Below are 16,902 nucleotides of genomic sequence, written 5' to 3' on the forward strand. Positions count from 1 at the left end.
AACTGTGTGATTGGTACCCATACTCTCAAATGTGAAATCTACAGTATGCTTGTGCTTTTCATCAAGGCTTTTTTGTTGTTGATAGTCATGTAATTATTCTGCTAATGCTAACTGTAGAGGATTGTTGTGGATTACACTTCAACTGAATCTTACTGTCATAACACTTCATGTTACTCACTCAGCCCTGAAGTAATGTATACGGGTTCACTCACAAAGATTCACTCAGAGGTGTCGATGGTAAACCATCAGATGTGTTATTCTGGCCCAATGTTTTTTCTAATACAGCAGATTTTATATTGGACACTGAGTGGTGACCTAAAACAGAAACAAAATAGTAAAGTTGTATTGTAAAGTAAACAACATTTCTCTTAAAATCAAACATTAAAATGCATTAAACTTAATATTATTATAATATTGAATTGATATTGATCTTAGCAGTCAGTAATGTACACTATGGCTCAAACCATATTTGTAAACCCAAATAAAGGCTAAATAAATTATGGAATAATGAAATGCATACGTTTAAACAATATTAATATAACATTAAATTCAAACACATAAACTATTTAATCGACCAGTTAGTGAAGTAACATATGATTACGCACCAAAATACCATATAGATTGATTGGATGCAAGCCCTTTGAAGAATAAATGACACAGGAAGGGTTTTTTAAACCTTATTTTTAAAATTCATAAGGCTTTTATTTTGCTATCCTAAATATGTACATTTGTGTGGTTGGTTGATAACAAACCTCTGACCCATGTTGAGAACCACTGATCTAACCACTAGCTAATATTTTGTCTTAGGTGGTGATGAAGAGCAGGACTTCTACATTGAAAAGAACACAGGGAGCATTGTGAAAGCTAGACGTCTGGATGCTGGCAGAAAATCTCATTACAACTTAACAGTCAGAGTCACAGATGGATTTCAGGCCATAACCACTCAAGTATGAGCACACATGCCAAATCTATAACACATTGAGCGCAGAGTCAATAAATTCATAGCATGCACCTCTGCATATAGAATGTGAGATTAAAGATTTACCATTGTTATTAGGTCTGCATTTTAATGTGTCTTACTTTAAGCCAATGGACAGCTGAAAGTTTGGTGGTTTGTCTTTGTTCTCTTAGGCCTACATTCAAGTAGTGGATATAAATGAGCATCGGCCCATGTTCTTGAAGAGCCTCTATGAAGTAAGAGTGCCAGAGGACACATCTCCATGGAAGGAGATCCTTCACATTAGTGCTCATGATGCAGATGCCAACAGTGGACTCTTTTACACCATCCACAGCAGCCTCAACACAGACAGCCTCAAGTACTTTCACTTGGACCAAAGGAGTGGTGTGCTTGTCATTAAAGAGGAGCTAGACTATGAGACCATCTCCGCTCATACTCTGATTGTGATGGTAAAGTGACACTTGACTTGATTCAACTAGACTCTCATCTCAAGGTCTTATGTAAATAGTATTAATGGCCAGAGCAATCTGTTACAATTAGAGACAAGCCAGACAAAAATTATACTTTGATTAAATGGACATGAGATCATTTTGTTATTTGTCCAGTTAAATCATCTTGAATAATTATCTTGAGTCCCTGGCATAATGAGATAGAAAGGGTCAGAGCACAGGGGAAAACCATAAATCCACATTCCTGAAAAATTCCTGACCTCAAAAAAGTGCCTAAAAGGGTCATCAGTGGTCAAAAGTGATCTCCCTAACTCTTGCACCCCACACACATTGACCCATGTACTTTATCTTTCCAGGTACGAGATGACAAGATACCTATAAAAAAGAACTTTGCGAAGGTTGTTGTGCATGTAGAAGACTGTAATGACCACATCCCATCTTTTCTGAATACTCATTATGAGGGCACCATAAGTAATCTGGCGCTCACTGGCATTGAAGTGCTAAGAGTCAAAGCCCTGGATAAGGATACAGGGAGCAATGCAGAGATTGTTTATTCCTTTCACTCTGGTAAGACATTAGCCTGGAGCACTATATTGCCTTTGCTTTTTAACTAACTTTTCTTTAGCATTCATGCAAGCACATTTATGAATTAATGAAATCTTGCCGTAATACTCAATTTTAAGGTTGCATTTATAAATTATCTTGGGTGGCAATTAAAAATGATAATCACATTTAATGTTTTTGACATTTAACAACATTTTCTTAAAGTAAATAATCTCCTTTTTTATCCAGGTGGGAATGTGGATGGTGCCTTTGAAATCGACAAGGAGACGGGAAGCATTCGTGTATTTGATGCATTAGACAGAGTTCCGCAGGAGAAGTATCACCTCACAGTAAAAGCCACAGATCAGGGCTTTCCCCAGCGCAGTACCCTCTGCCCCGTTACCATCACTGTAAAGCTGTCTGAATCCACGCCACCGAGATTCTCCTCCGAAGAATACATCACTGAGATAAGTGAAGCCATACCTCCTGGCTCCCCTGTGCTATCTGTCTCTGCCAGCTGTCCGTCCTCAGTGCTGTACAGGATCAATCAAGGCGACCCCAATGGGACATTCCACATCAACATCAACTCTGGACTGCTATCTGTCCAAAATGCACTTGATTTTGAGCAGCACCCCTCCTACCGTCTGCAAATAAGAGCTACAAATTCAGCGGGAGTCTCATCTGATGCTGTAATTTACATTTATGTGATAGATGAAAATGACAATGCCCCTGTTTTCCACCAGGACATGTATTATGGGCAGATTAGTGAGTCTGCACCCATAAACAGCATGGTGACTGGTGAGAACAACACGCCGTTAGTGATCAAGGCGTCAGATGCGGACAAAGACACAAATGCTCTTCTGGTCTTCCAAATCCTTGAGCCTGCAGCCCAGAAAGTGTTTAAAATAGATCCGAGTATGGGTACCATCTTCTTAAAGACTACAGTTGACTTTGAGACAACACCTGAATTTTTCTTCAGCGTTCAGGTGTGGGATTCCGGCGAGCCATCGCTAACTTCTTCCAAGCCATGCAGAATAAATATTCGTGTCCTGGACTTTAATGACTGTCCCCCAAAATTTGCTTTACCTGTCTATGAAACTGCTGTCACCTTACCAGTTTTTGAAGACATGAAAGTGATCCAGGTGACAGCTCATGATGCAGATTCAGCAGTCACCTACATGATTTCGGAGAGTAGTAATAAAAATGCATTTAAAATAGACCAGTCCACTGGAATAATCTCAGTGAATGATTCATCTGAACTACAGTCCCATAATGAGTTAAAGATCACTGCCTCCGATGGGTTATATAAAGACACAACCCTAGTGAAATGCAATATCACCAATTCAGCAAAGACTAGTCTGAATTTCGAGGAGAGGATGCATGTAGCTAGTGTACCGGAGAACTCTGCATCTGTGAAAATTTTAGCCGTTCTGAGAGCAACAGGTAGCTACCTGAACGAGCCCTTGCAGTACACCGTTTTGAACCCACATGGGAAATTTGCAGTGGTTCCATCATCTGGAGTCCTGCAGACCACCGGAGTTCCATTTGACAGGGAGGAACGGGATGAGTACGATGTTTCCGTGGAGGTCCGAGACATGAGGCATCCACCACGTGTGGATGTAACTCGTGTTAAGGTCTATATAGATGATATCAATGACAATGCTCCGAAAATATCAAATTTGCCTCATTCGTTGATAATATCGGAGGAAACTGAACCAGGGGATGTTCTCTTCCAAGTGCTAGCAACCGACGATGACTTCGGTGAGAATGGATCTATAATATTTTTACTGGAGGATGATTTCAATCTCTTCAGAATCGACTCTTATCTTGGGGATGTGTCATTACAGAAACCTTTAGACTTTGAGTCTATGAATAATTATGTGCTCACTGTACTGGTATCAGATGATGGTGAGCCGAGTCTTTCAGCCGCTGGGACACTCCACGTCCAAGTGCAAAATCGTTCTCATCCAATATTTCAAAGCCTGTACTACCCTTTGAAATTACCTGAGAATATTACTCCATTAACAACGATCCTGCATGTGCAAGCAAGAAACCCAGAAGGATACGGCCTTATCTATAATCTAGAGGAAGACAATGCCTCCAGGCTTTTCAATGTCGATTTCAAAACAGGGGTCTTAAGTGTCACTGATTTCCTAGACTTTGAGACTCAAACAAAGCATATTTTGACTGTTCGTGCCACAGATTCGGTGACTGGTACCTTTAGCGAAGCCAAAGTAGAGATTGATGTGGAAGATATAAACGACAATGCACCTGTCTTTCAGAATCTGCCTTATATTACAGATGTGTCTGAGGGCCTTCCAATAGGCACATCTGTTTTACAGGTCTCAGCTGCTGACAGAGATTCAGACAGGAATTCAGAGGTAACTTACCAATTGATTGACAAAAGTGATTTTTTTTATATTGACCCACTAACTGGGATTTTGGTGACATTGCAAGTATTGGACTATGAAACCATGCAGCAGTTCACGCTGAAAGTTAAAGCCACAGATAAAGGTTCACCACCGCTCAGCGGTGAGGCTCACATCATTGTGAACGTCATAGATGTCAATGACAACCCTCCAGATTTTAGTGAGCCATCTTATCGGGCGTCTCTTGATGAAATGGCCACTTGTGGCAACATCGTTATCAAAATTCAGGCTTCAGACCCTGATAGTAAGGATGACCTCCAATATAAGATCCTGTCTGGCAACGAGGGGAGATATTTCTCTATTAATGAATCATCTGGACTTATCTCATTCTCTAATTTGTGCAAGAGAAACCTGGATCCATTTTATAACCTCACCGTTGCAGTTTCCGATGGTGTGTTTCAGAAGACTGCCCCTGTTAACATTGACATGACAAACGGCAACAAGCACAGCCCCTATTTCAACCAGAACATTTACGAGGCAGATCTGGCAGAGAACGCAGAAGTGGGAACTCGTGTGATCCGTCTGGCTGCTATTGACCCGGATGATGGGCCATACGGCAGTGTAGACTACACCATAATTAACAAGCTTGCCGATGAGAAGTTCTCCATCGATGAAGATGGACAAATTGTGACTTCTCAGTCACTGGACAGAGAAAATCCATCGCAAAGAGTGATTGCGATTAAGGTCATGGCTAAGGATGGTGGAGGAAGAGTGGGATTTTGCACTGTAAAGATCATTCTAACAGATGAGAATGATAACGTCCCTCAATTTAAAGCCTCCGAGTATCAGGTTTCCATTCAATCAACAGTAAACAAAGGCTCACCAGTGATACAGATAATGGCTTATGATGCAGATGAAGGTAAAAATGCTGATGTCACTTACACAGTAGAAGAAGCGGAGGAGGTTACTGAAGATGTTATTGAGATCAACCCTTTTACCGGAGTGGTCAGCGTCAAAGAGAGTCTGGTTGGTTTGGAGAATAAGATTTTCACCTTCAAAGTTAAGGCTCGAGATGGAGGCATTCCTTTTTACAACTCCTCTGTGCCAGTACAGGTCAAGGTGGTCCCACCAGAGGTCATTCTGCCCCGGTTTACCGAGCCATTGTACTCTTTCTCAGCATCTGAGGACCTCCCTATCGGATTTGAGATAGGCACAGTCAAGGCGGATGCCGATATGCCACTGATATACAGCTTGGTGGATGGTAACACTATAGACAGCAACAAAGAACATGCTTTCGCTGTCGACAAAGATAGCGGTACAGTTGTAGTGCAGAAGAACATTGACCATGAAAAAACCAAGATATACAAGATTGATGTGATCGCTCAAGGAAATCACAATGGTACCGATGTAGCATCACTTGTGTCTGTTCAAATAAAGGTTCAAGATGTTAATGACAATCAGCCTATGTTTGAGGCTGACCCCTATAAGGCCTTCCTGACTGAGAATCTGCCCCCCGGCACCACGGTCATTCAAGTGACAGCTAATGATGCCGACACAAACGTCAACGGAGAAGTCTCATATACAATCGAGTCAGAGTCAGATGATATTGGCGACATGTTTACAATTGATTCGCAAACTGGCTGGATTACTGCCTTAAAGGAGGCTGATTCCGAGACCAAACAGCTTCATAGATTCTATGTGGTGGCCACTGATCATGGCGACACTGTCAAACTGACCTCTTCAGTTCTAGTTGAGGTGACTATCACCGATGAAAATGATAACCCACCTCAGTTTACAGAGGAACTGTACCAAGGGTCCATCCTAGAGAACAGCAGGCCTGGAGAAACCATTGTGACACTGACAACTGCTGATAAAGATGTGTCTGCAGATAATAGACAGATTGTGTGTTATATAACAGGTACGCAAAGTCACTGGTTTAGTTAAATTATTATTGTCTATTAATATAATGTTAATATAACACTATTAATATAATGAAACTGAGTTCTAATAGTTATTCTGTGCTGTCTATCTTTACAATTCAGCTTTGACATTTTACTTCAACTTTGACTGTTGTATAAACATTTTTGCATGGGCAAAATGATGTATGTTGGTTTTAAACACATACTGTTGCTGTTTTCATCTCTGAAGAGGGAGACCCACTGGGCCAGTTCTCAGTCACAGCAGCAGGGGAGGAGTGGACATTGATTTCCAAAAGTCCGCTTGACAGGGAAGACAAAGACAAATACACCCTTAAGATAACAGCCACAGATGGAAGGTTTCAAACCTCTGCCAATGTTGAGGTCCATGTTCTTGACCTCAATGACAACAGTCCTTTGTGTGAGCAAGTAAGTCAGGCATTCTCCAGAAGATATCAGTATGTGTCTGCATGTTTATGTGTGTTTCTTCAACTATGGGCAGTCTTGTCCCTGTGGATCTATAAAAAAATAAAGGATAGACGGACAAACAGATAGATACATAGATGAAGACATGGTAAAAAGTTTTCAAAGACTGCTTTAATGTGATATTCTTTTTTTTATATACTGTATATATATAATAATAAATGTATTCCGACATGGGATATAAAAGTGCCTGTAGAAAGGCCTACATACTAGAACCTAAACTGAAGAAATTCTGAAATTTGATGTTGGTTGATGGCAACCTATTTTACTGAAAAATGTCCCACTTTTCCCAGTTACTTTATACAGAGGCAGTTGTGGAGAATTCCCAATCAGGCTTGTTCATCCTGAAGATCTCTGCTTCTGATCCCGACATTGGAACAAATGGCCAGGTGTCATTCACTCTTCATGGACCTAATTCAGACAAATTCCAACTCAACTCCAAAACTGGTAATTTTGATCACTCAATCCTTCCCCAGATTTCTAGTAGCATTCACTGCAGTTTGAGATAGGTTTGAGATTGATTTTACTTACTGTTCAAGGAAATCAAAACCAACAAAGAAGATAAGAAGCAACTTTCCCAGGACATTTGGAATTTTTGGAATTCCTTTTAAACAATGAGATTACTTGATTTATGATACGTTTATATGACTTAATCTCTTCCAGAACAACCTATCTAAATGTAACATCTTTTAAGACGGTTATTTTGGGTTAACAAGATACAAGATGCAGGAAATGCTTCAGGCAAATAGAAACAAAGGACCTTGTCCGGCTCTGTAGTGTAAATTTCTTGAAACAACAACTTTCTTTGTTTTTGCAGCCATGGTAAAGAAATGAAACCACTAACTTCAAGTAAATAATCTGTTGCACACATCTATCAAATAAATAACTAGTCAGGGCTTGTCTTAAATACCCTACATGTTACAACACAGTGTTTAACCGTTCCCTGTTATTGTCCTTTTTTTTTAATAAAGCCTAGTTTCAAGCATATGCTTTTTCTTTTCTTTTTTTAAGGTGAGCTATTCACCTTTGCTGTCTTGGACCGGGAGCGGGAATCAGAGTATGATCTTGTTGTCAAAGCGACTGATGGTGGTGGGCGCTCTTGTCAGGCAGACGTCACACTCATGGTAAAAGACACGAACGACAACCCGCCACAATTCTCCACGAGCCATTATGACATCACTGTGTTTGACAACACCACGATTAGGACACCTATTGCTGTCATCTATGCCAAAGACCCAGACACAGGTATGGCACTGTTTCTCTTGTCACGAATGGCTGCTTTAAAGCAAAGCACACAGACTATTTTCGACTTATCCACTCAGAAAGTATTAAAAGCCCCTCAGCTTTTTTCTTTGACCCTTCACATGCAGGTTGAAAAGCTAAAGGTATGCAGTGTTTGATGTAGGATTGAAGGCTCTGACAGAAAAACATGATTAGGGAGGTACAGACCACACCTGGAGATGTGTGTGAACTTGTAGAGTACCGTCACAGGGATTCATGTGAATTGGAACTACTTTGCTCTTATGTAATACGTCTTTAACAAGCGATTTAATGATATTATCCTTTCTAAGCATAAGTAATGCACAAATGTGCAAAGTCAATGTGAACACTATCTTGCCATGTAAACATAAATCAAGGTTTCAACCGGTTCAGGGGCCTCATTTATAAAACTTTGCGTAGGATTTGCGTCAGAAGTGGCGTACGGATGAAACATAGGACATATGCAGATTGATATCTAAAAGTTTTTTATTTTTCTTCTTCTCACGAACACGTTTATCTCACGATATATATATATACAGTGAGGAAAATAAGTATTTGAACACCCTGCTATTTTGCAAGTTCTCCCACTTGGAAATCATGGAGGGGTCTGAAATTGTCATCGTAGGTGCATGTCCACTGTGAGAGACATAATCTAAAAAAAAAAATTCAGAAATCACAATGTATGATTTTTTAACTATTTATTTGTATGATACAGCTGCAAATAAGTATTTGACCACCTGTCTATCAGCTAGAATTCTGACCCTCAAAGACCTGTTAGTCTGCCTTTAAAATGTCCACCTCCACTCCATTTATTATCCTAAATTAGATGCACCTGTTTGAGGTCGTTAGCTGCATAAAGACACCTGTCCACCCCATACAATCAGTAAGAATCCAACTACTAACATGACCAAGACCAAAGAGCTGTCCAAAGACACTAGAGACAAAATTGTACACCTCCACAAGGCTGGAAAGGGCTACGGGGAAATTGCCAAGCAGCTTGGTGAAAAAAGGTCCACTGTTGGAGCAATCATTAGAAAATGGAAGAAGCTAAACATGACTGTCAATCTCCCTCGGACTGGGGCTCCATGCAAGATCTCACCTCGTGGGGTCTCAATGATCCTAAGAAAGGTGAGAAATCAGCCCAGAACTACACGGGAGGAGCTGGTCAATGACCTGAAAAGAGCTGGGACCACCGTTTCCAAGGTTACTGTTGGTAATACACTAAGACGTCATGGTTTGAAATCATGCATGGCACGGAAGGTTCCCCTGCTTAAACCAGCACATGTCAAGGCCCGTCTTAAGTTTGCCAATGACCATTTGGATGATCCAGAGGAGTCATGGGAGAAAGTCATGTGGTCAGATGAGACCAAAATAGAACTTTTTGGTCATAATTCCACTAAATGTGTTTGGAGGAAGAAGAATGATGAGTACCATCCCAAGAACACCATCCCTACTGTGAAGCATGGGGGTGGTAGCATCATGCTTTGGGGGTGTTTTTCTGCACATGGGACAGGGCGACTGCACTGTATTAAGGAGAGGATGACCGGGGCCATGTATTGCGAGATTTTGGGGAACAACCTCCTTCCCTCAGTTAGAGCATTGAAGATGGGTCGAGGCTGGGTCTTCCAACATGACAATGACCCGAAGCACACAGCCAGGATAACCAAGGAGTGGCTCTGTAAGAAGCATATCAAGGTTCTGGCGTGGCCTAGCCAGTCTCCAGACCTAAACCCAATAGAGAATCTTTGGAGGGAGCTCAAACTCCGTGTTTCTCAGCGACAGCCCAGAAACCTGACTGATCTAGAGAAGATCTGTGTGGAGGAGTGGGCCAAAATCCCTCCTGCAGTGTGTGCAAACCTGGTGAAAAACTACAGGAAACGTTTGACCTCTGTAATTGCAAACAAAGGCTACTGTACCAAATATTAACATTGATTTTCTCAGGTGTTCAAATACTTATTTGCAGCTGTATCATACAAATAAATAGTTAAAAAATCATACATTGTGATTTCTGGATTTTTTTTTTTTTAGATTATGTCTCTCACAGTGGACATGCACCTACGATGACAATTTCAGACCCCTCCATGATTTCTAAGTGGGAGAACTTGCAAAATAGCAGGGTGTTCAAATACTTATTTTCCTCACTGTATATATATATATATTTAAATCGAATAAAACGGCAACAATATCAGGTAAGGTTATCAGCAAGGTTAGCTGATTACCTTAATTCCATAGATATTACTCTCAGTTCATACTGCTGTTAACACTTCCTTCGACAAGCGGATGCAATGAAACATGTTGTTCATGTGAAGTTCGGCTTAAAGCCTAGTTATTAGTGTATTTAAACAGATGTAATATTACTTTTGAGACCTTAAATTCTTGCTTTTAGTCATCTGTTGATCTGCTATTCCTGCACTATAATACTGAGAATATTATGTTATATAACTCTTCCAGGTATAAACTCAGAGGTGAGGTACTCTCTTCAAGGCGCCGACAGTGGCTTCTTCTCCCTAGATGAAATCTCAGGCATTTTGAGACTGGAGAGATCTCTAGCCGACGAGACCAAGTTCACCTATGAGATGAAAGTTAAAGCCACCGACCGAGGCCTCCCTCGCCTTTTCTCCTTTGCCACAATTACAGTACACGTGGTCATCCTGAGTGATTACCAGCCATTGTTCCTCAGCTCGGAGTACTTTGCACAGATCCCAGAATCGTTCCGGATCGGATCGGAGGTGATCAGCGTGTCCGCCCTCTCCAAAGATGGCACTGATAACGAGCCTGTACGATATACTATCCTCTCTGGCAATGAAGATGGCCGATTCCAGATAAACTCCATGACAGGTAAGGGCATTTTAAATTAGATTTCTTTATTAGTAAATGTTTAATATGTTTTGTAATGATGAATCAGGGAATATATGGCAAGGCTTTAAACATGCCAGTATTTTTACACTTCGAAATGTTTTCAATTTAGAGGTAGTTTTGTTTTTTGTTTTTGGTAGTTTGACTTAACCATTATTATAGACCTAACATTATCATGATGTAATCAAAGTGGAAACAACAAAAAACTGTTACTGACTGATAATGATTGATATAAAAGCGTAATGATATTTATGAATTAATGTTAATAATATTTGTAAATATCTAAATAAATGTAAAAATATTCTTAAATAAATACACTTATGTATTTAAGGTGTAAGGAAACTAAGTAAAGTAAAAAATGACTTTTTTAAGTGATTAAATGTAATCTTTTCTTATAAACGGTATGAAAATTCTAATATAGTTTTCATGAAAGTTTTTATATCTCTAACACATTTATTTTCCATTATCCATTTCATTAAATTTACAAAAAATTCTAGGTAACAATTTAGTTTAGGGTGCAATTCTCACTATTAACTATTTGATTTTTAACATGCATATTAAAGGATATTGGCTGTTTATTAGTACCTTAATCCTACCCAATACCTAAACTTAACCTAACTAACTATTAATAAGCAGTAATTAGGAGTTTATTGAGGGAAAAGTCGTAGGTAGTTATAGTGAGAATTGGACCCTAATCTAAAGTGTGACCAAATTCTGAACTGAAAAGACTTTAACTGTAGCCTACATAAATTGAAGTCAGTGTAAAAAAAAATGACATTGAGTTTGATGTTTGTGATCCATGTGCATTCATAGAAAGTAGATATATTAACATGCCGCCATTGATCCTCTGTGGCTTTATTGCTGTTGTGCAAAGCTGGAATGTTCTTCAGCATGAGTAAATGTTAAATGAAAGAACCTGTGCTGACATGTTTTGAATCCACACAGGCACTTGTCAGCTTGTTTACTCCCATCTGTTCAGTCCTAGTCTTCCCTCTCTTTCTTGCTCTTGTCCTCTTATCTCAAATCCTCTGAGCCTTCATGCTGCAGGACTTTTATCGAGGATTGAGCCAAACTCTTTATTAGTTGTCAAACAATACAAAACTGTCAGTTCTGCCTGATAGCAAGCATTCTGCATAAATCAATTGGCTATTTAGAGGTAATTCCCTTCCAAGCGCTGTAAGTCCACTGTGTAGTTTCGCATACTTTAATAGCAAATAATAGTCAAGCTCAGATCTGCTGGGTATGCATTATATTTTGGACTTTTTTTTCTTTTTGCCTAGAGTTCAGTGATTCATTTAAAGATGTGTCATCTAGAAAAACCTTTAATAAGATAGTGAATAAAATAGATTAGATGATTCATAGTTCAAAAGCAGTTCTTCAGTGTTGAATCAGCAATATTTCCTTTCAGGTACAGTGAACTCCTTTGGTGAAGTTTGCATGATTTGACCGTATCCACTGCATTTCAATAGAAATCTCCCCTTCTTTGAAGAAGACCTGAGGCTTTTTAATAATAGTTGTCAAACTTTTCATCTTCGATTGTTCTCCCTGTCTTACCTTTGTGTGTGTGTGTGTGTGTGTAGCATGAAGAAATTGAGCCATTTTACAGTTGCACTGGCATTCCCATTTATTTGTTTATTTGTTTGTGAAAATGAAACTCATCAATCATACATTAAACCACTTGCACTGTATTACACTTTCCTTTTTCTCATTTCATGCAAGGTCAAACTGAATAATTGTAGGATTAAAAATAAATTAATTTAATTTTCTGTTGGCAGTTACCTAATTAAACATAATAAGAACTAGTAACACTGATGGAATCATGAGTAAGATGATTTTCATGATATCATGATATATATATATATATATATATATATATATATATATATATATATATATATATATATATATATATATATATATATATATAAAATATATATTAGTATCATATATTAGTATCATTTATCACCATATTAGACAATTACCAGGCCTACTTTGGTAAACAAACATAATTTGATTAACAACACAATACCTGTTTGGGAGGTATAGACAGTTACCTGTTATGTTTGTCTCATTGCAAATAGCCTTAGGAAAGATTCCCTTAGTATTTAAAAAAATCAGTTTGCCTCAGCAATTTTAAAATGACTCACTAATAAAAAGAACAACTATAAAAATAAGAATATCGCGTGCATACCTTAACCTGATGGGTGAACATTTGCATGTTCAAAAAGGTTAATAGATTGCTACAGTAGTGACTCATTTAGCACTGGTTACTGTAGGCAAATTAACTACACAATTAGTGTAGTCAAAATTACGTGACAGCTGAAAGGAAGTAATCCTTTGTCACTAAAACATTCATATGTGTGACATCAACATCAGAGGATAAGAAAAGCTCAACACTGTTTTTAGACATTATGGAGCACATGGTTTTTGCATCTTCCAGTAGATGTCACAGTTTTACATCTTATTACCCACGGTTCAGTGTCACATTGCCTCTCTCACGGCAAGAACAGTGGCCTGTGTCTTTCGAACCAAATTAAAAATAAAAATTAAGACCAGACGTAATCTGATGTCTGACATTGATGGTTACTGCAGTCCATATGGACTGTTATTTTCATGAAGGCTGAGCCATTTGTTCCCATAACAGCCTCCATCACGCTCCAATTAAATGATCTACAAATACACGTTAAGCCCTAGTCAGCCATTCATGGCTAAAGACGGAAAACATTGATGCATCTTCATCACACTTGACACTGAAAAGTGTTCCTTTTGCTTAGACGAGGATTACTATGGCTGTCCACTCTTGCATGGAACAAAAGCTCTATGTTCAACACAAGCACAAACACACCTATATTGACAGAACTTGTGCCAAGGACAAACACTGCACTGTTTATAATATGGTGGTGGATCTTTAAGAAAGCCATTAAGTGACACAACATCAATCAATGAAAAGAAACATTACACAGAGCAATTTTGCACTGAAAACTCGATTCTTGAGCTTTAATCAAGAATGCCTATGCTTTTGATGTTCTGCTCCATCTTGTTTTACTCTGATAATGTGAGCAGACAGATCAGCAAGAGGTCCAGTAAGTCCAATAGCAGTGTCTACCCATAATGCACAGAGCAAATCCCACCGGATTTTCAAATACTTTAGATGAATCAGCCTCTTGTAGAAATCAAGCGCTTTGCAAAAACAGAAATGCAAAAATTGCAAAACAGATGTCATGCATTCAGTCCAACTCCACTGGGAAGTACATGAGAGTTATTAGTCAAGATTGAATGTAGGTAGTCAGCTTATACAGCGATAAAAGAAAATCAGCCAGTATTACATACAGTATATTGAAATGCTATAACTCCCATTCTATCCGAACTTTTCATTCAGCACTATTATATACTGAACATGGATATTAGGCACACAGTAGCAGAAATAGACACTGAACAATAAATCACATTTCACATTAGTTTACATGAGAATTGTAATAAAGCTCTTCATCAAACCCCAAGATCAGATGTGCTTCTATCACTGGGAAACTGCAAACAAACTCATCAAGATATTTTGTATTTTGCCAATATTGTTCACACATTTATGAAGCAATGTCAAGCCTTTTTTGAATGTGAAGCATTTTTAAGCCAAAACTGTCAAAGTAAATGGTGCTTTCAGAACAAACTTACATTTTCTCTGCTGTTTTTTCACTTTTAACCAACTGATCAGTATATCTGTGCAAACTGATAAAGAGATAGATGTATGCTGGATGTTTTCTGAGAAGAGCTGAGAATGCCAGCCAGGACTGACTGGATGTTATTTTGTTGCTCTGTGCCACAGGTTTGCTGTCGCTGAAGGCTGCGCTGGATTTTGAGCTGTGCCGCGAGTATTACCTGTCAGTGGAAGGGGCGAGGGGCAAACCACAGCTCACTGACATTGCCACGGTTATCATCAATATCACAGACGTCAACGACAACCCGCCTGTCTTTAACAGCAGTAGCTACAGAACCGTGATTGCAGAGGACATTTCACCTGAGGACATGGTTCTGCAGGTATCACACGTTTATTTTAGAAACAGCTGGTTAAATAATCTAGTGTTATTTTAGTATTATTTATATACTATAATAGTATTTATCATTTTTTTATTTTTATAATTAAGTTTAATAATTTAATTATGAGCTTTTGTCCTTATTATATATATATATATATATATATATATATATATATATATATATATATATATATATATATATATATTAATAGTTCTATTTAGCTTGATTTTTTTTATTTAAAAGTTTTGGTTTTAGTAATTTTAGTAGCCTACTAAAAAAAACTGAAAACTGAAAAAAGGTTTAATTAGTTAACATTAGTTAACTCCTTTAGTTAACGTGAACTAAGAATTAACAATACTTCTACAGCATTTATTAATCTTAGTTAATGTTAATAAAATCAAAAGTTGTATTTGTTAACATTAGATAATGCACTGTGAACTAACATGAACACAAAATGGTTTGGATTTTTTATTAACTAACATTAACAAAGATTTATAAATACTGTAACAAATGTATTGCTCATTGTTAGTTCATGTTATTTAATGTATTAACTAATGTTAATAAATGAGACTATTGTAAAGTGTTACCATTTTAAGTTCATTTAAATATTTATATTCTATTTTATTTCACCCTTTTTTTAACACTGAATGTGTCTAGTTTTAAGTATGCTTTTTTTAACGGAAAACAAGAGAAAAGAGTATGATTTTTTTTTTTTTTTTTTGGCTGTTATCCTGTTACAGTAGGCCTACCTTTGATTTCACAAATAATGTGTGTCAGACTTTCTCCACAATGCTTTCAATGAAGCAAAGTAAAGACAGCTGTTGTCAATCTGGTGACGGGATTGAAACAAGCTATTGTGCCAGCTGTTGAGCAAATGATTTACCGCATCTGTCATTTAAGCAATCAGAAAAACATTTTGAATGCAGCAATCAGCTAATGGACACTCACAGCCTTTTCAGATATTCATTGGGACATTAGGCGTGTCTGATGCAGACCGCTGGATTAGAAGAATCGGCAGTAATCCAGAGCTTTAAAGCTTGCTTAAACCACTCAGGTGTGCTCATCTTCCTTTCATTCACTGTGCATTTTTCTCAGGTAAGTGCCGTCGACCTTGATGGACCTCCGAATAACTTCATCATATACTCCATTGTGAACGGTGATCCAAAGCAGCAGTTCAGCATCGACCCTCGCACCGGACACATAACGGTCCGCTCCATGCTGGATAGGGAAGAGGTGAGTTTCTGAATCGCAACCCAGAACACGTACTTGCTAGTTTTATCAGGGATTTAGTTATATCCTCTGATCACAGATAAACATTTTAATCACTGCTGTGGATATTTGACTGTTCATATCTTCAAAATCCCACTGACACAGCCCCTCGCCTTTCAGATAACGCACTACTCATTAACTGTGCAAGCTGCCGATGAAGGCGATCCCCCTTTATCCTCTGCCGTCCAGGTGACAGTGACCGTATCTGACGTCAACGACAACCCACCGACGTTCTCCCAGATCAATCACAGCCTCGTTCTTCAGGTAAAAACACACACGTCCTCCAAAACCTACCTTCTTGCCTCCCTGCAAAGCTAGTCAATGACTTGACTTTCTTCAAACAGACAGTTTTAAGTCTTCCAAGACACCATAATATCACGGCAAACAATTTAGAACAAATTCAAATGCGCATCTATTTTAACAATCTAAGCGCATGGTTTTGATAGACCACTTTTGATAGTTTAATGACGGAAATATTGTCTAAAAGGGTTGTCCCTATTCTCTTAATGAGTAATGGGTGTGTTTTGGGCGTAACATGCAATAAACCAATCAGAGTCTCATCTCTCATTCCCTTTAAAATCCAGTTTCGCGCCATTGCGGATTGCTGAGGTTAAAGCGCGCAAGTAGACCATCTACGGGACAAGCCGGATTCCACCATGTCTTTATGTACACAATAATAATCTTTTACATTGTAATCCTTTTATTTTTAATATTTGGCATGTTTGTGTGCTGCCGCCTGTGTGTGTAATAAGCAGAGTGGACGCGCT

The 16,902-nt window shown here is 38.5% G+C and overlaps 1 protein-coding gene across 1 annotated transcript in view; it reads left to right on the top strand.

Annotated features, from left to right (window-relative positions):
- The window catches only part of fat2 (FAT atypical cadherin 2), a 50,899-nt gene that overhangs the window by 18,373 nt on the left and 15,624 nt on the right, over positions 1 to 16,902 (top strand). Inside the window, exons 7-17 of the mRNA XM_084133296.1 lie at positions 808 to 947; positions 1,132 to 1,407; positions 1,764 to 1,974; positions 2,200 to 6,237; positions 6,468 to 6,664; positions 7,012 to 7,165; positions 7,730 to 7,963; positions 10,430 to 10,816; positions 14,655 to 14,866; positions 15,962 to 16,099; positions 16,256 to 16,399. Coding sequence (XP_083989422.1) covers positions 808 to 947; positions 1,132 to 1,407; positions 1,764 to 1,974; positions 2,200 to 6,237; positions 6,468 to 6,664; positions 7,012 to 7,165; positions 7,730 to 7,963; positions 10,430 to 10,816; positions 14,655 to 14,866; positions 15,962 to 16,099; positions 16,256 to 16,399 — 6,131 coding nt within the window. The remainder of the gene's footprint in view (positions 1 to 807; positions 948 to 1,131; positions 1,408 to 1,763; positions 1,975 to 2,199; positions 6,238 to 6,467; positions 6,665 to 7,011; positions 7,166 to 7,729; positions 7,964 to 10,429; positions 10,817 to 14,654; positions 14,867 to 15,961; positions 16,100 to 16,255; positions 16,400 to 16,902) is intronic.

This window comes from Abramis brama (assembly GCF_963993115.1).
Source record: "Abramis brama genome assembly, chromosome: 13".
Lineage (NCBI taxonomy): Eukaryota > Metazoa > Chordata > Actinopteri > Cypriniformes > Leuciscidae > Abramis > Abramis brama.